The sequence below is a fragment of the Penicillium concentricum genome, assembly GCF_028827145.1.
Source record: "Penicillium concentricum strain IBT 3081 chromosome Unknown utg000002l_segment0_segment0, whole genome shotgun sequence".
In the NCBI taxonomy this organism is placed as follows: domain Eukaryota; kingdom Fungi; phylum Ascomycota; class Eurotiomycetes; order Eurotiales; family Aspergillaceae; genus Penicillium; species Penicillium concentricum.
This window is the reverse complement of record NW_026622755.1, coordinates 1,849,751-1,871,323: the sequence shown is the minus strand read 5'-3', so window position 1 is coordinate 1,871,323 and position 21,573 is coordinate 1,849,751. Positions and strand designations below refer to the sequence as shown.

Sequence of the window (21,573 nt, the reverse complement as noted above, 5' to 3'; positions counted from 1 at the left end):
CGCGGTTTGAGTTGAGAATCACAATAAATTATATTATGAGATTACCACTCTATAATAATTATCATAATAGTATGTAATCTATATGCTCTTTACAATGCATCACTGCATGTACATAGTAAGTTTGGGGAGCCACGTGATGGCCCCGGCGCGTCTTGGGTGGACGCGGTTCACCCGGTATCGCGCCCCTCCCACATCTTGCCCACAAACCGTGGACTCAATCTATTGCTTAATTAACAGGGTCCTTGAATTTCTCGGCGCGTTGCTCCCTCAGGGAAGCCGCTGGCAAGATGGGAAAACTCATTCGTTTGGAGCTTTTCAGTATGTACGACCAGAATATACGCCGCAGGCAATAGCTAACTGTGTCACTAGACTTCAAGTCCTACAAGGGACACCACGTCCTCCTATTCGGAGATGCCTATTTTACTTCGATTATCGGCCCGAACGGGTCTGGCAAGTCAAACTCGTGAGTGCCTCTTGGCCTTAGTCCAAAAAGTCTTAGGCTGATGCGCATTAGGATGGATGCCATATCTTTCGTTTTAGGAATCAAGTCTTCTCACCTACGATCGACCAATCTCCGTGACCTTGTGTACCGAGGCCGTGTTTTGCGCACATCTAAAGTGGACGGAGAGCCTGCTGCTGATGGGCAGGATGGCGAGCAAGAAGAGGAACCGGAGAGCATGGATGTCACCCAAGATGCCGGTGGAAACGACCCGAAGTCCGCTTGGGTGATGGCAGTCTATGAGGATGATGCGGGAGAGGAACAGCAATGGCGCCGATCTATCACTAGCCAAGGTGTTAGCGAATACCGCATCAACAACCGAATCGTATCCGCCCATCAATACAATGAGGCCCTGGAGGAGGAGAACATCCTGATCAAGGCCCGAAATTTCCTTGTGTTCCAGGGTGATGTTGAGGCAATCGCATCACAGTCACCAAAAGACCTTACCCGGTTGATTGAGCAGATCTCTGGCAGTCTGGAGCACAAGGCCGACTACGAAAAGTTCAAGGCAGAGGCGGAGGAGGCCGCAGAACAGCAAACCGTCCAGCTCAACCGTCGACGAGGCATCAATTCCGAAGTCAAGCAATACCAGGAACAGAAGCGCGAGGCCGAGAACTATGCGAAAAAGGCCGAAGAACGCGACCAGGCCATTATCACTCATATCCTGTGGAAGCTGTTTCACTTCCAGCGGCTGATCGACGACTCCAGCGCGGATATCCAAAAATACCAGGATGAACTCAAGGAGTACCGCCGTGGCGTTGAGAAATATGAGAAGAACGTCGAAGACGCCAAGAAAGACCATGCTCGAGTCGGAAGAGATGTTGGCAAGGCGGAGAAAAACATCACGAAAAAGGAGAGGGAGATTGAAGAACTCAACAACTCGCTTGTGCCTGTGGACGAGAAGATCGACATCACCCAGAAGAAGGTCGAGAGATACTCGTCAAAGATTACGGAGATCGAAAAGGAGCGCACATCACAATCAAACAATGGCAAGCAACTAGAAAAGGATCTCAGGCTTGTCGAAAAAGCCCAGGCTCAGTGGGAAGTCGAATGGCAAAAGACGATGAGCAAGAAGGGTGTCCAACTGAGCGAAGCCGATCAGCAGGAGTACCACAAGCTCAGAGAAGAAGTCAACCGGCGTTCATCGGCGGACTCCTTGAACCTTGACAATCTGCGCCGGCAGAGAAAGACCGAAGCTGAAGCGGTCAACAGCTTGAAGGGCAAGTTTGAGAACACTGAATGGCAACTGAAATCTGTTGAATCCGATGCCCAGAAAATGAACGAGCGCAAGTCGTCTCTCAATGACACCGTCAAGTTCACCTCCAAAGATATCGATCGTAAGAAGAAGGAGCTGAACGCATTGACTTCCGAGCGGTTGAAGGTCTCGCAAATGCGGACCGAGCTAGAGGAAAAGCTTCAGGTCGTGTTAAGGAAACTTCTCGAGGCCGATGATGGTAAGAAGCAGACCGAACGCGAACTCAGGGCCAAGGAGTTGATCTCAGCCTTGAAGCGCATCTTCCCCGGTGTCAAAGGCCGTGTCAGCGATCTTTGCCGACCGAAGCAGAAGAAATATTCCGATGCAGTCAGCACGGTACTTGGTCGACACTTTGACGCCATTGTTGTGGACAACGAGAAGACCGCAAAGGAGTGTATTCAGCACTTACGCGACCAACGGGCCGGCCAGGCCACGTTCATCCCGCTGGAAACCATTCAAGTCAAGGCGTTCAACTCGAACCTGAAGGGCATGCATAGAGGCATGCGCCCTGCCATTGAGACCATTGACTACGATGATTCGGTTGCGCGAGCAATCAGCTACGCGTGCGGCAACTCTATTGTTTGTGACGATCTGGCGACGGCCAAGTACCTTTGCTACGAACGAAATGTGGACGCGAAGGCGGTCACCCTCGATGGAACTGTCATCCACAAGGGTGGTCTCATGACTGGTGGACGTGGTCCTCAACAGAATTCCAAGCGCTGGGAAGATTCCGAGGTCGAGAACCTGTATAAATTAAAGGAGAAGCTCATGAGCGATCTCGCGAACCTCCCCAAGAGTCACCGCCGAGGCTCCGAAGAAGAGACACTGCAGGGCGAGCTCGTCGGTCTCGAGCAACGCCTCACTTACTCCCGTGATGAGTTGAAGGCCCTCGAGAGGAACCTCGAGAGCAAACGTAGCGAGCTGGACTTCGTTAAGCGCCAGATGGAGGAACTGCGACCCAAATACACCGAGCGTAAGGAAAACCTTGACGAGCTAGACGAGACAATCGAAACTTCGCAGGCTTCGGTCAGCACCGTCGAGGATGAGATCTACCGCAAGTTCTGCAAGCGCTTGGGTTATGATGACATCCGAGAATATGAGGCCCAGCAGGGTTCTGTGCAGGAAGAAGCCGCACAAAGGAAGCTTGAGTTCACTACCCAAAAGAGCCGAATCGAAAACCAGCTCAGCTTTGAGAAACAGCGTATCCAAGCAACTGAGGACCGAATCAACGGCCTGAAGGCCCAATACGAGCGCGACCAGAGCTTGATTGAAGAGCTGCAAAGCCAACAAGAAGAAATCCGCAACCAGCTCGATGAATTCGAAGCAGAACTTGAGCTCCTCCGAGAGGCCCTTGAGAAACAGAAGGAAATCTATGGCCAATCGGCAGAAAACTTGGCAGAGCAACGCCGTGAACTCCAGAAGCGTAGCAAGCACGTTGAAGCAGCGTTAAAGAATGTCAACGCGCTTGAAGCCGAGATCCAGAGAAACTCTTCCAGTCGTTACACTCTTCTGCGTCGCTGCAAACTTGAAGACATTGATGTTCCTTTGACCGAGTCTTCCAATTCTCTTGACAAACTTCCCATCGATGACCTTGTGCAAGCAGCAGACCCGGATGCCATGGAGGTGGATGAAGGAGATGGTATGGACGAGGCTTCTGCGGTGCACGATTACGGTATTGAGGTCGACTTCGATTCTCTGGGAGAGACCCTGAAAGAGGTTTGTGTTTGCTCCTATCGCTTTAGTTTCTCACATGCTAATTCAATTTCAGGAAGCCGATGACAAGCTCGAGGATGAACTGCTCGAGAAGGTCCGTGTTCTCAACAGTGACCTTGACAAGATGGCACCGAATGCTCGTGCCATGGAGCGTCTAGAGAGTGTCGAAAACAAACTTCGCAGCACCGAAAAGGACTTTGAGGACGCCCGGAAATCTGCACGAAAGGCCAAGGAAGAGTTTGAGTCTGTGATGAAGACGCGATCCGACCTTTTCAATAAGGCATTCACCCACATTTCTGAGCAGATCGGGCCGATTTACCGTGAACTCACGCGCAGCACCAATTACCCCCTGGGTGGTCAAGCGTAGGTTTCTTTTCCAGCTTCCCACTCTAAACCTTCCCACTCTAAAAGATCACTAACATTTCAAAAGCTACCTCGATATTGAGGACTCGGACGAGCCCTACTTGGACGGCATCAAATACCACGCCATGCCTCCTCTCAAACGTTTCCGAGACATGGAGCATCTTTCAGGTGGCGAGAAGACCATGGCCGCACTCGCTTTGCTGTTTGCTATCCACTCGTACCAACCGTCTCCATTCTTCGTGCTGGACGAGGTTGACGCAGCACTGGATAACACCAACGTCGCCCGTATTGCCAACTATATCCATGACCACGCTGCGCCTGGCATGCAGTTCATCGTGATTAGTCTAAAGACCGGACTGTTCCAGAACAGTGAGGCTTTGGTCGGTATCTACCGGGATCAGGTCGAGAACAGCAGCAAATCATTGACACTTGATGTGAGTTTTGAAGAAGTTTTTAGTATACGCCAATGTAGAAATATGCTGACAATGATCGTTCGCAGCTTCGGAAGTACACCTAAATCATCCAGGTGGGATTTATGCGGATTGTGTGATGACCCTTTGTTTTTGCTTCCTATTTCTTCATTGTAGATTATTGAGTCTTGCTGGTTTGTTTTCTTCCGCTTCTACCGGAGTCGATAAGGGAGTAGGAAGCCCATTTTCTAATCTGAGCATTATTTCTATTGACAAAGCTGTTAATTGATACCAGTTTCTGTATTGTATTTTTTTTTGCAATTGTTCCAACGCTTCTCATATATCATACCTGCGGGTGACCCTAAAAGTCTCCGTTTCCGAACGACTACATGCCCAACTGTCTATACTACAGATTTTGGACAATGCTTATAGGGCATCTCCCGAAAGTAGATATGAATAGATTCAATTAAGTCCATATCACGAGATATGCCGAGGCCACCATGCTGAAACCCCCTAGAAGATCCATCGTGGCGTAAGATAAAGAGATACGTAGGCCTCACGAAAAACAAAGCAAAGAAACGACCACCTGTAAAATCACAAACCAGCCGACTTCAAGTTCCTGTTTCTGTACTTGTTGTGACAAAAGAAATTCAAGAACCTGACTTCCACCATGCAGAAGGCATGGCACTTGTTGAAAGTACCGGTGAGACGAGACAGATCAAAGTCGCAGAAGAAGAAACAAGAAAACCAGAAGAAGCACCGAAAACCGAGAACCGAGAACCGAAGAGACTATCATCTGTGAGAGACTTGCGACCTGGAGGTACCACAACGAGAGGCAGATCCAGACCCAATAGGTCAGATACCTACTAGTCTGTGGCTGGCTGTGCCACAACCTAAACCTCCGGTGTAGGCTTGATCTTGGGAGTGAGCTTGATTCCAGAGACACCCTTGGCTAGAAGCGCAGCCTTGGCTTGAGTAGTCTTGGCCTGGGTAGCACCCTTTACCCCAGCAGCAGGCTTGACCTGAGTAGCACTCTTGGCCGCAGCAGCAGCCTTGGCCGGAAGAGCAGGCTTGGCTTGAGTAGTTATCTTGGCCTGGGTTGCATTGGCCCCAGTAGCATGGTTGGTCTGAGAAGTAGTAGTATCGAGTTGAGTTACTGTCTTGTCCTGGGCAGCGACCTCACGCTCAGTAAGAGGCTCAGCTTTCGTATGTGTCTTATCCTCGATGGCCTCGGGAGGATCCTTGGGGGAGGTCTCGAGAGGCGCGGCAGAGGCAGAAGCAGGGGCAGTCAGAAGAGTATCATCAGGGGAAGGCTTGGACCCATCAATCATGTCGGTGGAAGAGTTATTCGCACCCAAGCTACCGTATTCACCGACATCAAGTGGTTGCGGGACCTGGGCAGGGATGCTCACGAAAATGTTGTTGACAGCGTCAGCATGTTTGCGAATGTGAATTGACTGCTTTATCTTGTCCTTGATCTTAAAGTCGCAGGGAACCAGACGGTAGCCGGGCTCTTGGTCACGGTGGTACTCGTAAAGGCAGACTTTGAGGCCACGGATGAGGAGGGCCCAGCATCGCTCGCTGGGAATCGGGGCACTGAGCAGGCGGGGCACGTGTTGATCCCATGTTTCTTGGATTGGAGCAGATGTGTCGAGAATAACCTTCACGATGATGTGTAGGGCCCTGTCTTCACCAGTAGCTCTCACGATGAAACAGTTCGAATGGTTGTTCTCCTCGTCCTCTTGCCACTTGAGAACCCAGCCATCATTTGAATCGAAAGCGTAAGTGAGGAGACCGCTCACCATGATCTTGGCATTCTCAGCGGTTGGTTTATCCTCATACGCGTTGATGAAATCCGCAATAGCGGGCAGCGAAAGATAATTATCGCTCATGGTTTCCATGATGAAGTCGAAGGAAAGTGTGGTGAGAAGGAATAGATTTGCGGAAGAGGAAATGTGGCAGGAGACAGGAAAGAAGTGAGTAACGTTTTGTGATTGCAAATGAGATCAGGAAGCCTCATGTGGAAGTGCGCGTAGGTGATCAAATATTCAGGCACCTAAGCAAACATTTATACTTGGGCTTCTACTATCAGAAAGTGCGAGCTTAACACCATACTCCGAGGCAAACAGTTGTCCTTATTGGTATTTACAGAGTGTCTACTATTAGTCTACTACCTTATATAACGCGAAAGTGCGAGTTAAGTAAAAGGCCTGTCGGACGTAAGTGCTATCGTTTACTTCTATAAAGATGTGTCTCTTAATTGTTTTACCTTAATATTAGGCCCCGGATTAAAACTATAAAGGAAAGTCAGCCAGGGAGACAGCCCTGGAGATATGTAAGGATATCCCTATATTTGTTCTATCTAAACCGCAGATACACGCAAACATATGCCCTTACTAGTATTTATATAGGAAGGTGCCTACTATCAGTCTACTACCCTATATAACGTGAAAGTGCGAGTTATGTAAGAAGCCTATCGGACATACTACACATGTGTCAATTATTGTCAAGTTCTATTTCTGTGGAGCATTTGTATATGTAAATCTGCCTTAATGTTATGACACGAACTGAAAAGGTAAAGGGAAAAGGGCCGTTCCCTAAGATAGTCGTTAGTAGACTTCTTCTACCTCTAAATCCGTGAGTATTTGCCCATACTGATCATGTTATATAGGCTCTATAGTATGCAATGCGAGAAGCCAGATACTGATAGTGTACAGATCAAAAGGTGAAATGGGTGTAATTGACCAAATGAGCAAAACCTCCGCATCTTATCCCTCGAGGATTTACATAAAAGCCATAGTAGAATATGTCAAACACTCAATAAGTCCCAATAGATACGAATAAATGAGGTCTTCGCATTTTGGAAGTCTGTCAATTGGCTCATATGTCGCCCACCAAGACAAGCAGATTTGACTCCGATTACCAGGTGCAAGCTCCGCTAGTCATCCCAAAATAAGTTACATGAGCATCATTCACCCCCTGTCCTCCTTGAGCCTCGCAGCACTGTACCTCGCTCCCCGAGCAGACAAACGTGCTAGAAGCGCTGTGAGGCTCAACACTCCAATATTCAACACCAGAGTGGACATAGCCCTGTTCAGCCGGGGGCAGGTTTGGGATTCCATCGTCAGCATGGGTGACCCGGAAGAGCCGGGTTGCCTCGGGGCTCGCCACATCGAAATTTTCATTCATATATGATGCGTAGGCCAGATTGCCAGTCCGCGGTTCGCCGAAGGTGTACAATCTGACTTGGTCATGTGTAGCGGACAGCTGGCCGGCAGTTATCGCTGCCATCGATGCACCCAGACTAGAACATGTGTGTCAGTTGAGCCAAGAAGTACAGTCAATAAAAGGCAATCAATCGGTGGAAAGAAGGTAACACTAATGTGAAGTTGTAGACAGGGGAAGGAGAAACTGTCATACCTGTGACCCGTGACCGTCAGTGCATACTCCGGATAATGCGTGGCCTGCTCTTGAACGAGTGACTCGACTTGGTCTTGGACAGAAATCCATCCAAGATAGTATCCGCCATGCACGGCACAACCGACACATCCAGGCAAAGTGTCAAAAGGAGCGAGGGTGTAATTGGTGTCAAGCTGCAAGTTCGTGTCACTGCCAGTACCGCGAAAGACGATGATGATTTCCTGACGACTATCATCGCGGAGCAACCATCCGTTGATATCCGTTTGGGCGTTGTATATCTTCTCCACCGTGGTTATGGTTGTTGGAATGTTACACAGATCTGCATAAGCAGCTTGGGAGATGGTGGCCATCTCAACCAGACGATTGTAGACGTTGTCAGTGATGCCCTGCGTGACAGTAGCTAGACATTGTCCTACAGTCACACACAAGCTGAGAACGCGTGTTGCGGAAAAGGTTTTCATCTCGACAGCTTAATTCCTGGAAATTTTTAATGGATGATGGTTCAACGTGGAGAGATTGAGTCCGGTGCTTCGGTATATCTCTTGGAGCATACATATGTATCTATATATCCTGTATAATAGGCTAGAAACCCATCTTTAGGATAAAAAGGAGAAATTGAAGATCATATCCCATCAGGGCCATGAGGCCTCACATTTTGCCACAGATGCCTCTTTCTCAAAATAATCTTTAACCGGAAGAATTGCCAGATTACGCAGTCAATGACCCAAGAGCTCATGTGTTGGATGAATTTATGAGAATCAAAGTGAGTCCACCGGGAAATGTCCTGTTTTAGTTTGAAAGCCTTTTCCAAAACGTTATAGCCTATTACACTTGGTCTTGGGAAAGGCCATAGGTTGAAGATCCCTTCGGCATGTGTCGATACTCAAACTACCGTTGCCAAGTCAGGAAATTCGCCCGTTTGCCTAATCTGGGAAGTCACCGAAACGGAGTCTCGGGGATAGTTTGATCCAAATTATGTTTGGACCCTGATCGGGCCGTTCCGCAAGGGTCAAAAATGTGTAATTGGTATGTACCTACCTAGGTACCTAGGTATACGGAATATAGAAATACTTTCCTACACCGTCTTAAATCCTAAATAGAGCCTAACATGATATCCACGGGTCCAGAAAGGGTGACTCTTTGTCTGCGAATTCCACCAAAATCTAGAATGCATCACTATGGGCAGTGCCAAGAGCTGTAGACGAGCCAATTCTCTAGTCATGCTCACTTGCACCTTTTTCTTAATTACGTTTACGGCAGGGCGACAAGTTCTGTAGAACTGGAAATGAAATTGTAGAGTAGTTTAGTAAAGCGAGATTATCTCTTCCAAAGACAAAACTCTTCGATGACAACAACAGTCCACTTTCCTAGAGTCTTTCATTGCCACGATCCTTGTATGTTGCAGTCTTCATATCATCTGGCTGATTGGATCTGAAGTGTAGCCTATCCACTAACAGAATTCGCAACTTCGCATGGAGATCGAGGGTATTTCCTAGAGGGCTGCGATAGCGTTATATGCAGGCTTTGGGCTGTAGTTCCCGTCAAAAAGTAATGGGCTCGACTCAGAGCGCCACGAATCCTAGCAAAAGATCTGGTATTAGTATCAAGTCTGGTTTAGCTGGGGATAAATGTGAATTTACTGGGTCAGCAACTCCCCAAACTGTGATTCCGATACACTTTGGCTGGTTCAGACAAGCATTGGCAACCTATAAAAATAGAGATTTAGTGAGTCAACGGTACTAGCCATGACACTGTCCAAACTCACATCGACGTAGTCAGTAGAGCTGGCGCCAGCAATATCAAGCTCAGTGACAGCGATCTCTTCCGTTCCTGCACTGGCAAGAGCATCAAGAGCTGTGAGAGGCTGTCAGCTAATTTTCAATCTACAAGAAGCAAGGGGGTACTTATCCAGCAACTCCAGCACCGCCACCGGCACTTAAGTGGGTTTGAGAGCCTGTAAATGACTGAGCAATCATATACGGTGAAATGCAATGACAGTTATCTTACCGATTCCGTCGATTGGGACACCAGCAGCAATCCATTTCTTGACATGGGTAACCATACCGCTCACTTTGGGATAAGAGGCAGAATCCAAGCTGCGTAAGATCAGAATCGATTCAAAATGAAAAGATCAAAGTGCTACAACTCACTTATAGTCATTGATATAGAGCTTTGCACTTGGGTCTGCAGCACGGGCTGTTTCGAAAGCGATCCGCACATAGTCCTCACCGATAACTTTGTAGAAGACACTATCACGAAGGGAACCATCCTCGTTGAAAATTTCATTCACAACGTCCTTAGATCGATCAGTAATGTAGCTTCGTAGAACTCATGTTACGGATACAACGTACCCAGGCGTATATTTTGCCCTTGTAACGGGTCACCATCGTGGTAATGTGATTCTTCATGACATCGATTAGGGTCGTTTTGTCTGAGATAGAAGTGACCCAATCTGGGAGCTGGGAGTGCCACACTTGACGAGTTTAGCTTCTCTTGGGGCATGCTTTGTAGGGCTGCAAGCGAACTTACCGAGAGTATGGCCACGGATCAGTTTCTCATTTGACTGGGCAAAGTCAACCTAGAGGCTGTAAGAACCAGGAAAAGAAGTGATTGCCGTCAAAAATGCCGGGTACATACCAGATAGTCCGACCCTGTGAAGGTGAACTTCCCTTGAGTTGCTATTTTGTAAATCAGCTTATATTACTCTAGTTAGCCCGAGCTAGTTGTACTCACGCTCAGTAGCATCCCACTTCATACTATTCTCCGGAGTCAGTTGACCGAAGTTGGCCTTGATGATTGCCGGGGTCTTTGCGTTCTTGTCGAAGGTGTACTGGTCACCAATACTTCCCAGATATTTTTTCTCGTGAGCCTTGAAAACGGCATCAATGCTCTCAGAGGCTTGTCTGGATTGAACTGGTCCGGAAAGCACTGGGCTGGCGAAAAGTATAGCTAGAGCAGCAGCCTTGATTGGAATCATATTGGGAAACATGTTGGTTCTTCAAGTCGATAAATAGAAATGAGAGTGGTACACAGAAGACACCGACGGGAAGGAATGTAGACGATACTTATATACTAATACAGGACAGGAGCCAAGATTTCTTAGGGAAGAGAAGTTCGTAGTTGAGATGGTAGTTAAAATGGAGATCCTTTCCTGATGGAAAACGGGGTCTTCATCATCTATCTCTTTCACTGATGGGGAACGGACATTACCTATTTTACCCAAGATTCTAGTAAATAAGAGTAATGGAACAATTTTTTAGCCTAAATGTTTCATATAGAAAACTTCAGCCTAGAAGATATGTGGAGTAGCAAGTTGTACTTAGAATATTATCAAACCGCCAAGCTCCTCCCAGGTAGGCTAATTGGAAGCTCTAGCCTATGTAATGAAAGAACAAAGCTTGACCTGTGTTGAAGGGTAATAGGATGATGTGGAAATGAAGAGGGGGTCATCACGCCTGATGTCGATCACCTTCACGTTTGAGGTCCAAAGTGGCTAGCTCCAACTTCGCCAAGTAGGGGTAACCCCCATTTTCAAATATATTTCCCGAGGCACCTCCGAGTGGGATTACTTGTAAGGTTCTTCAAGCTATCGGCAAGGCTTAGGCAACACTGAGAACACAATATCCACCAAGTAGAAATTGTTAGAGACTAGTCTGTTTTATAGTGAAACAGCCGTATCAAGATAATGTATCAGTAAGAAACCAACCCCTCTAGCATCAACAATAACCACGACTATATGCATGATCTCTTCGATGCATTGACCCAGCCTCGGTCTGAAAACAGGGTTGCAAGCATGTTATTGTGAAGCTCGTGTTAGTGCCTATTTCCAAAAAAGGCAATAGTCCGACGGAGTATAATGTTTCTGGCTAATGTAGTTTACCCCGAACCACTTCTCTGGAGGTAGCAAATTAAGAAAAAAGAAAAAGTCTTACCAAGAGTTATTTCTTCCCAGTTGAAACATGGTGGGTTATTTAAACAACGTCAGCTCCTGCCCAGGTGCTCTGACTTTCTGCTTCAGGCCTTCAATCAAACAACCCGTCGCAGACTAAAATCTTAACGACAATGAAATTCCTCAAGACGCAGGCTGACCTCGTGTCGTCTGGCATATTGTTTCTTGCATCACTACCAATTGTCGTCGCCGACTGCTCGCTTCCGTCGACTTATAGTTGGACATCAACTGGCGCTCTGGCGAATCCCAAGTCCGGATGGACCTCACTTAAGGACTTCACCTCGGTGGTTTTCAACAACAAACATATTGTATATGCATCAACCAGTGACGCAAGTGGGAACTACGGCTCGATGAACTTTGGCGCCTTTTCGGATTGGTCTGGCATGGCAACCGCGAGTCAAGTCGGAATGAGCTTTTCAGCCGTTGCGCCAACTCTTTTCTACTTCCAGCCAAAGAATATTTGGGTCCTGGCCTATCAATGGGGCTCGAGCACGTTTACCTATCGAACATCAACCGATCCTACCAATGCCAATGGATGGTCATCTGAGCAAGCTCTTTTTTCAGGAAAGATCACCGGCTCGAGTACTGGTGCCATTGATCAGACCGTTATCGGTGACTCTACGCATATGTACCTTTTCTTTGCGGGAGACAATGGCAAGATCTATCGCACCAGCATGCCCATCAACAATTTCCCCGGGAACTTTGGAACAAGTTCAGAGGTGATACTAAGTGACACTCAGAACAACCTATTCGAGGCAGTTCAAGTGTACACCGTCAAAGGTCAGAACAAGTACCTGATGATCGTCGAGGCAATTGGATCGCAAGGGCGGTACTTCCGTTCATTTACCTCCAACAGCCTTGGCGGTTCGTGGACAGCACAGGCAGCAAGCGAGAGCAACCCCTTCGCTGGAAAATCCAATAGCGGTGCAACCTGGACCAACGATATCAGTCACGGTGATTTGGTTCGAGCCAACCCTGACCAAACAATGACCATCGATCCATGCAACCTGCAACTTCTCTACCAGGGACTAGACCTGAACGCCGGCGGTGACTACAATACCCTACCATGGAGACCTGCCGTGCTCACTTTGAAAAACTAAAGGAGTTTTTTTTTGGTATTTGGAGAGCTAAGGGAGGACGGAGCTGTGAAGACGATATTGTTAGAGCCATAATATGAATTCAAATCTAAATACAGTCTCTTCTATTCGTTGCATAACACAATAAAGTCCCGTTGAAAGAGCGGATTGTTGGGCAGTTGGGCGAAGCCAAGACCGGCCATAAAACTATTCGGTATATATATCGTTCCCACAGTTCTGCTACATTAAGTGACGAAAAGATCCGATTAAAGTAGAAAAGAACTAAAAGATCAATAGGAGGGAGAAAGAAATCTTTCGGACTACAAATAGTTGTTTACAAAGGCCTATCGCCTACTAGAGTGAAACTGCAAGCGAAGTGAAAAGGAAATGACCAGAAAATTATATTTAGGCGAACGATGATCAAAGAATCTACGTTGAGAAAGAGTATGTCTGCTGCACCCGTACGTCAATTATGATTAAATGATATCTAGGACTCGCCGTCCTGGTTTTGCTGGAATTGCCTGCTGCAATGTCTAAAGATTGAGAATCGAAGAAAATGGGAGGGAGAAAATGAATTGAGCTACGGTGCCGAAAGCGAGACAGGACAGTGGCTATTGGGAAATCAGAAATGAGCTGTTTGTTCAAAACTACTTCATCAAACTGTTTGTGGCCTGTGGATTAGATAGAGAGCGACTAATCGATCAAGTGGCAAGCAATGGAACGATCAGATCAGCCGCCTCACGTTGTACAATATTTGACTACTTCGGCGCAGCCCTGTGGGCCTATGCTTCGACCTCTACTGTGCCTCGCAGACAGTCGGCCAAAAGCTCCCTGCACAAGGAAATATACTATCTTGATTATATCATGGATCATGGCAAGTAGTTCAAATGGACAACCAGTCGGAAACAAGGCTCCTATGGAAATTCCGCGGTCGAGGTGCTGAGCAGTGAAGATAGGGTATCCATGTATACAAGTATGATGAGCCTTTGAGACAAGGTAATGTCATTGACAAATCAATAGGCGTGAGTAGAGGGCGTAAACTTGAGCTTCCTTGGTTAGGTATGTTCTACCAAATTCATGGGGATTGGAAGGGTATTTGGAAAGAAGAGCTTATCGAATCAAGACCTGATGGGGTTAGAGTCAGTTCCCGGCAGTAATTCTTTTTCTATACCCTCAGGGCTACTGTGACTGGTATGCTTAACTCCAACTTTCTATAGTCGGTTACATCTGGATAACCTCTTATCTATGATCCGAGGTCGAATTGATTCTAGGCTTTCCCTTGACAGCCCCCGAGGTGGCGATATTTAAATATAGCGCTTTGCAAGTATAAGAATAATGGCCGAAAGCGAGAACGACGGAACCAGTGACCACTACGAATAAAAGCGAAGCTTCGAGTGCGGAGAACTTAGCCCATAGCTCCAATCTCATACCTAGAGATCCGACGCCAAGTACGGTGAACAGAGCAACGGAGTCACCAGGTGCAGTTTACTTGGGTATAGTCACCGCCACCATCCAAGTAATTGGCACTGTAACCCCAACGAACATTGCAAATCATGCCCAATGTCAACCACCCCCGGACACCAGGAAGACCACCCGAGGTCAAAGTTCCAATAATGCATGTTTCCTGCACCAATATCCTGGTACCAGGATGTAGCCATCTGCATCAATATCCTGGTACTAGGATTGAGCCATCTGCACCAAGCTAGCAATGGCAACGGAATGTTAACAAGCGGGAGTACCGGGTGTACCACCCGCGGAGACGCACATATTCCTACCTGGTAAATGACTTTTCGCAATGTAAGCATACAGCAGGAAAGCTGGATTACAGACGAAAATAAAGCGAAGCGGTTTCAAATATGCCATCCCTCGAGGTGTTGTGCCACGGTAACAGTATGTACTCCGTACATGTACGAGCACTGGCGTCCACGGGCAGAGGGTGATCTGCTCATGCGCATAATATGGCCATCAGGGGGAAATATTCTGTCTATAATGTACAGAATTGGAGTACAATAATAGAATTAACCGTAATATTGTACTGCGTATGTATTCCGTTGATCATTTCAAGGTGTTACGGTGCTCCGCCCCGCACATATACGCAAGGGACGCATGTCTTTTCCACGCCACTGACTGAGAGACTTTGTATTCGAGTCTTTTTGTGGGGTTTGTGTACCCTTGGGTATCACAGAGTTTGGAGCCCATGCGGCTCAGGGGATGGTAATGTACATATGTTTGCTTTGCTGCTTGGCATCTAGGTGCAATGTATGTACTCCGTACGGAGTGCCTAGCCCTGTGTTATTGATTGCGTGGAATTAATATTACTTTTTTATTCCTGGTTTCTTGCTTTTGCCAATGATAATAACGCTGCCTGGAAAGGAGTGTCGGCAATGGATTATCCAATAAATTTTAGATGTCGAGCCATAGGATATATAGGCGAAAAGATATCAGGTGAAGAGTATAAAATTGGCTGATACTTACTAGGTCCCTCTCAGTAGTCAAGTGCTGACCTCAAGATCGAAGGTCTCGATATCTCTCGTTGCAATATCAAGTGAATTTGCGAGTCCCGGTATATCCCACGACCCCTAAAGGCTCATCGAATAGCATCAATTATAGTGATACGGTTACATTTTCCGTGTTTGTGCGGGCCTTAGTCCAGATAGCAATAATACCAGCCCCCCTAAAAAAAGCAAAAAGAAAAAGAGACCAAAGAGACGGTGGAGGAATACTCCCTCATAACATTGGGCCTTGCTACAGCTGCAGTCCGCTGCCGCCGCAGGCCGAGATCCTGGTGGCGCTACTAATCATGACAATTTTTCAATTGTTGCTACATCGTATACCATCGAGCCACGAAAAAGAAACAAATGCCCAGAACGACAATGGAGTTGATCAAATTCGCAATGTTCGGCTTCTTGGTCTGCGATCCGCGGTCCCCCGCTCCCAGTAGACACTGTCGATCCGGGAGCAGGGAACCGATCCCAATGGTAGTTCAAATTCAATTAACCTCGGGGCTCTTCCTCCTTATGGATACAGAGAACTCTCCCGTTCGAAAAAATGCTTCGACTCTAGCTCCGGGTTGCCACGTCCGGTCATGCACGATGCCGCAGGACAGCAAAATTTGGAATCGCCGACTGAAGGACACATGCTGGTGGCGCTTCGATACGGAGTACGGAGTACATACCTCGATTTTACACCGTGTTGGAAAGAAAGGAAGCGATCGCGAAAGGCCAAAAGAAAAGACACAATTTGGTCCATTTTTTAGGTATATTCTCGGTTTTCGTATCCGCACGTCCGGAACCACTAACCAGCTTCCGCGAACTTGAAAATAAGCTCAAGATTCGATGGTCGCGTCTATGGCCTTGACCCCTTCAACTTTCACAGGAAAAGACTTATCTCCAGGTCTTCGGTTTCAGATTAGGTTGGAAAATGGCACGGACAATGGACCAAGCGCCCGGTGGAGATAAACATTGTGGTACTCCGTGTGGAAGCTTTACTATCTTACAAATTCTCGAAAAAGAAAAGAAAAAGAGCGAGAAAGAAACATTGAATGGAAAGACCTGCGTGTAAGATGTAGTTGAAAAAGCCCACTAGGATGATGCCGAGCAACGCAAGTAAGTATCCATACGGAGTAGATCCATAAATGTTAGAGCCCTGGAGAGATTCACCTAGACCACACATTAGTCAGTGATCCATTAGCCTCTCTTGGCTTGCATGAGATGATCTCAGAGGCGTCGAGGATGACCGCTCTTCTTTATCACCTGTCGTGGCTGATGTGGCCAAGCGATCGCCGATGAATTAATACAATTGGATAGATAAATGTTTCCGTGGGCTTACTGGGTATTTTGGATTAGGTACCCCGTACTCCGTACAGCTTACATCTTCTACGATGCCTCCTATTCCTTGAACCGGAAAGATAGAGGGTCAACTCGGTGGTATTGGAGCGGGAAGATATGGATACAACGGCTTGCTGCAGAAAACCTGCAAGTAGTTCAGATAGCGGAGACATTACGGAGTAGTTGGATACGATTTGGATAATTTGATTTCGAATTGATCCTTGTGGCTGTTTTCTAAGAAGTTGAGACGTCCCAAGTAGTATTTTAGGCCGATCTCGGACCCGCCGACGGAACCATGGATCGAACAAGGTTATGTGACACTCATCCATGGATCACAGCCCTAAGCGTCAATGCGCAGAATGGACTCGACCCATCGACTACCCATTGCAAAGGGGATGTGGTCGATCCAATCAACATGCAGGAAGAAGTGACACGGAAGCTTTTCGTATTGCCACACGCTCGACTTTGCAGCTATTCATTTTTCCTTGCATTAGCACCAAGCCGATTACTTTCAGGGGACATCATGTGGAGATCTACCAATACTCGGGGTTTGGGAGATCACGGATATCCCGTATTATCAGTATGGAGTATATTTATCTCACCTGGACCCTGCCCCTGATCGAATGGTCCCGGATTTCTTATCCATCGGCAAGCTGCGTTTACCCTTGTTAAGAGGGTTATCTCTTGTTCCTATTAATTAACGCCGTGGGTCGTTGAGGTCCATTGTGTTCTTTGTGCTTTTTGCTTTGTGTTTGCAATTTACTACGTTGGACAAGCGCAGTGAGCCCCCGGCCCGATCTTGTTCAATTTCCATACCCTATACAATCTCACTATGGATATGAATCGTGGATATCCATTTGGCGGAGAGGTGCTGGAGCGAAGACACTCTGATACGTGCATCCCGCAACCACCACCGATGAACATGGTAATAGAGAACTTCCCAATTGCGAAACAGAAGGCAACAAGTATCAAGTTTAGCTAACAATCAAATAGCCGATCACTCCTAAACCGAATACCAACGAATACACACACCCGCACTTCGCCATGATATATCTCGACCACAATGGTCAATGGCAACTACAAGCCTCGCCCTCAATTGCAGGCTGTGAAGGCGCCATCTTCACACCAGATGTTACAGACCGATTCATAGAAATGACTGGACAGACCCCACAGGCCAACCCGCCGTTTACAAGTGAGCCAGGTTCTTCCAAGTTCCAGAGCGGCAAGACTGATTTTCTTTTGCCTCCTTGCAGATCCAACCCAAGCACCCCACTCCCCTTGGGATGAGCAACCATCTTCCGGATGGGGGCCATCCAGTCAGGCGAGACAGGCCGAGATGATTCCGTTTCAATGGTCGTCACAACAAAGCCGAAAAAGTCAAAGCGTGCCAGCGGCACGCTCAAGTCTCGACCTAAATCTAGCTCACCGCCACCTACCACACCTCCACCTGGACGGACTGTTCTTCGTGTCGGTAATCGGGCGCTGCTGCGACGGTACTACGAGAAGGCATTCGAGGATTTCCAGCAGCTCAACTGCCGCGCTATTGCAAAATCCTACATCAAACTTGTCGAGCCGAGGAAACAAGTCCATTATCCGTACAATGGACGCAGGGTCATTGCTGGTGTCTCTCAGCGTGTTGACCCGGAGTTCACCAAGCCTGCGTGGTGGCCCACTGGTGTCTTACATAAGGAGCCTGATCATCTGCTCAAGCCTGGTGAGTAGATCCTTTCAGTATCATTGATATGAAAGTAGTAATACTGACCGACGATAGACCGACTACGACTTCTAGTCCATATCCTCTGTGAGCTAAAGGATAGCCATGGAGTTACAACAGACAAATTGCGAGATGCTGGCCAAGACGTGAGACGCCAGATTACCCCTGCCCACAGGCTGCAGGTTCTAGACGAGATCTACTTTGTGCGACAAATGGAAGAACAGTTCCTGGACGGTAAAATCGGTACGTGCCGCTCTATCCTAATTCAAAGCCTAATCAGCAGTTCCACTAACCATGTCTGTTTTTGTCACTATAGACGCCAGTACCTTGATTCAGGTAACACAAACGCATCTACCAGAAGCAATATTCCAAGACAGCGATGAACTGTCATCCCGTGCACACGCAGCACCGGTAACATCGTCTGTGGTTGAGGCTCAACGTGACATGCGCGATGCAGGTGATGAACCCGGCACTTCCACGCTGGAAGAAGAAGACTCAAAGCTACACCCGCATAGTCTGCCCCTCTCGCCCACCACTAGCGAGTCAAGTGGTCCACACAGCCCGACAGGCAGCTTCGGCTACCCAATGGGCATGGCACCATCGGTGCATGTAATTCCCCCTCTCGAATCCTCAAATGTCACGAAATCTCTGCATCCAGATCCGAGTTATCTCTCTGGGTACTACTCGCAGCAGTTTGTATCTGATAAAGGGCCCGGGTTCTGGTCACATGCCAACTCTGCATCGCAGTTTGGATATTGATGTTCTGCTTTATTCCCTCTCTTGTTTTCACCAGTATTGACCTGGAGTTTGTGAGCGTTTGGCTGGGCACGGATATGGGGTTTTGCTGGTTGATTTTCCTATACTATATTTTTCTTTACTTGGGATAGTTTGTCACCTCGCTTTCATATACGAGAAGTCAGAGAGAATGTGCAACAAATTAATGGAGCAACTCAAATACGATCAACCCTTAGAACAGTGCAAGTAGAGAAAGACCTCGGGAAGCAAAAGAACTATAAGATTTGCTGCCTCAGGCGTTATCCCAAGACAGCTGATTGGATCCACATGACGATCCCCCAGCGCAGCTCCGGCCAACCACCTCCCATATCACAAGCACACGTCAATTTCTCAACTTCTCGCTGGCTCTTGTCCGAGCATCTCTCACCTTTGTGACTGCCAAAGTAACAGTTCTATATCGCTGTTTTTGTGTCATGCGCCTGTGACTCTGGAGTATACTTTGTGGATCGCCAACCACATTTCACCATCGCCTTGTGAGTCCAAGGTGTGATCTACCGAGCCGTTTATTTAATTGCCCCTCATGTCTACCTAATGGTTGTGTGTTCTGAGCGAACCTGTTTGGCCACATATCTACTAAGCTGTACTCTTTGGGCTTGTTTGCAACTATGGGGATGCTAACATTCAATCGTTTCCTCAGTCGACCATATCCTAACACTCGGGACGGACCGACGATACTCTCTTTTCAGCAAAAGTTCTTGATGGAAAGCACCAGCTCGAGAAGAAAATCCGATCCCACAATGTCAGCCGAGCCGCTGATCTCCACGCCAGGCCTGGACGAGACCGATGTGCCCTTCCCTTCAGACGACTTTGCCGACAACGATGAATTTGGCTCTGCTGCCACATCCCCAGGCAATCTGTCGCGCAACGGTTCCTTCTCAAATAGTAGCTCGTACCAGGAGGACTGGGAGTCATTCCCGCCACTGGATAAGCTGACTATCTTTGACCTACTCGACAACATCCAGCTCTCGCAGCGCTTGGAGAAATGGCAGCAGACCATCGCTATGCAAAAAGAAAAGGTGCGCAAGCAGCGCGAGAAGCTCAAGTCGTCCTCCCTGAACGCCAAGGATCGTGTCATGGGTGAATGGAAGCGCCGGGCACCGACTGCCGATGAGAAGCTGGAAAAATACCGGTCTAGAATGAAGCAGGGTGTAGAACGCCTGGGCAAGCAGTGGAGTCAGACGGCGACTGTCACCCTTCGGGAGAAGATGTCTTTTATTGCTGGTGTGCTCAATATCTTCATCAGTGGCTACCTGATCGGTGCTTGCCCGGAGTACTTTTACATCTGGTTTAGCGCCCAGCTGGCATATTTCATGCCCATCCGCTACTTCACGTACCACGCCAAGGGCTACCACTACTTCTTGGCTGATCTCTGCTACTTTGTCAATTTGCTCTGCATGCTGAGCATTTGGGTCTTCCCTAACTCGAAACGGCTTTTTATTAGCACCTTCTGCTTGACCTTCGGAAACAATGCGGCTGCAATCGCCATGTGGCGCAACTCTATGGTCTTCCACAGTATGGACAAGGTTACAAGGTACGTGAGATATCGAAAGGAACCAAGTTCGTTTGCTCATATTGTCTCTGCAGTCTCTTCATCCATATTATGCCACCCGTGACTTTGCACTGCATCGTACACCTGACTCCGGTTGAGAAACTCAAGGATCGCTTCCCTGCTGTCTACAGCATCAAGTTCAGTCAGCCCGGGGACCCAGAGCATTATGGTCTTGGCGCCATGATACTCTGGTCCACGGCTCCTTATTTGGTGTGGCAGCTCATGTACCACTTCTTGATCACCGTGCGCCGCCGCGAGAAGATCGCAGCGGGTCGCCCGACCAGCTTCACCTGGCTGCGCAAGTCATACTCCAAGGCGTGGATTGGGCGATTTGTGCTGAGTCTGCCAGAGGCACTGCAAGAGCCATGCTTCATGTTTATCCAGTACGCGTTTGCTCTGTCCACAATGATCCCCTGTCCGATCTGGTTTTGGTCCAAATGGGCCAGTGCTCTGTTCATGTCTGCGCTGTTTGTCTGGAGCATCCACAATGGAGCAACTTACTACATCGACGTCTTTGGAAAGCGCTTCGAAAAGGAGCTGGAACAGCTCAAGGCAGATGTTGCACGTTGGCAGAGCTCTCCCGAAGGAGCAACTAGTCCTTCCCTTATCGCTGAGCCCAGTCCTCTCAGTGACGCCATCAATGAACACAGCGAGGGGAAGCGATCCAGCATCGATCGAATCCCTTTGTTGGACACTGCGGAGGCTTCGTCTACTGATGTCATGGAGGGAAATCCGAACCAGGACTCCGTTCTTCGAGAGCGAATTTGAACCTTAGGGGAAATCCTCTCTTGTTCCCATCGTTTGTGCAGTCTTTATATACCCTAATTGTTGGTTTTCTGTTTTGCCAAGTTTCAAGAGCCTTCATGTTGAGCGAGTTTTCTGTTTAGTATGAATGTACAAAGTTGGTGTAGATATAAATAGTACGGAGTATATTTGCCACGAATCCCTAGAACCGGCTATCTGTTTAACCCCGAGCAAAACCCGAGGCGGTATCGGGCTGTCA

At 47.9% G+C, this 21,573-nt stretch overlaps 7 protein-coding genes across 7 annotated transcripts; 4 read left to right on the top strand and 3 right to left on the bottom strand.

Moving 5' to 3' along the window:
* Positions 1–287: 287 nt before the first annotated feature.
* N7517_004280 (cohesin subunit SMC1) lies at positions 288–4,347 on the top strand (the record flags this gene model as incomplete). Its single annotated transcript, XM_056722010.1, has 6 exons — positions 288–318; positions 370–463; positions 515–3,470; positions 3,523–3,830; positions 3,898–4,264; positions 4,330–4,347. The coding sequence occupies 6 exons, from the start codon at positions 288–290 to the stop codon at positions 4,345–4,347; spliced, it is 3,774 nt and encodes a 1,257-aa protein (XP_056578260.1).
* A 786-nt stretch (positions 4,348–5,133) lies between these two features.
* On the bottom strand, positions 5,134–6,141 carry N7517_004279 (uncharacterized protein; the record flags this gene model as incomplete). The annotated part of the gene is made up of 1 exon (XM_056722009.1): positions 5,134–6,141. The coding sequence occupies one exon, from the start codon at positions 6,139–6,141 to the stop codon at positions 5,134–5,136; it is 1,008 nt and encodes a 335-aa protein (XP_056578259.1).
* A 1,018-nt stretch (positions 6,142–7,159) lies between these two features.
* On the bottom strand, positions 7,160–8,121 carry N7517_004278 (lipase family protein; the record flags this gene model as incomplete). The annotated part of the gene is made up of 2 exons (XM_056722008.1): positions 7,160–7,544; positions 7,661–8,121. 2 exons carry the CDS (start codon positions 8,119–8,121, stop codon positions 7,160–7,162), a joined length of 846 nt encoding a protein of 281 aa, XP_056578258.1.
* Positions 8,122–9,152: 1,031 nt separating this feature from the next.
* N7517_004277 (endo-1,4-beta-xylanase) lies at positions 9,153–10,637 on the bottom strand (the record flags this gene model as incomplete). Its single annotated transcript, XM_056722007.1, has 10 exons — positions 9,153–9,239; positions 9,301–9,366; positions 9,426–9,514; positions 9,585–9,614; positions 9,668–9,756; positions 9,811–9,956; positions 10,012–10,133; positions 10,190–10,238; positions 10,298–10,338; positions 10,394–10,637. 10 exons carry the CDS (start codon positions 10,635–10,637, stop codon positions 9,153–9,155), a joined length of 963 nt encoding a protein of 320 aa, XP_056578257.1.
* A 1,085-nt stretch (positions 10,638–11,722) lies between these two features.
* Positions 11,723–12,709, top strand: N7517_004276 (uncharacterized protein; the record flags this gene model as incomplete). The annotated part of the gene is made up of 1 exon (XM_056722006.1): positions 11,723–12,709. One exon carries the CDS (start codon positions 11,723–11,725, stop codon positions 12,707–12,709), a length of 987 nt encoding a protein of 328 aa, XP_056578256.1.
* A 4,635-nt stretch (positions 12,710–17,344) lies between these two features.
* On the top strand, positions 17,345–18,985 carry N7517_004275 (DUF2841 domain-containing protein; the record flags this gene model as incomplete). Its single annotated transcript, XM_056722005.1, has 5 exons — positions 17,345–17,437; positions 17,506–17,704; positions 17,834–18,226; positions 18,284–18,469; positions 18,543–18,985. The coding sequence occupies 5 exons, from the start codon at positions 17,345–17,347 to the stop codon at positions 18,983–18,985; spliced, it is 1,314 nt and encodes a 437-aa protein (XP_056578255.1).
* Positions 18,986–19,758: 773 nt separating this feature from the next.
* Positions 19,759–21,338, top strand: N7517_004274 (glycerophosphocholine acyltransferase; the record flags this gene model as incomplete). The annotated part of the gene is made up of 2 exons (XM_056722004.1): positions 19,759–20,552; positions 20,606–21,338. The coding sequence occupies 2 exons, from the start codon at positions 19,759–19,761 to the stop codon at positions 21,336–21,338; spliced, it is 1,527 nt and encodes a 508-aa protein (XP_056578254.1).
* Positions 21,339–21,573: the final 235 nt, after the last annotated feature.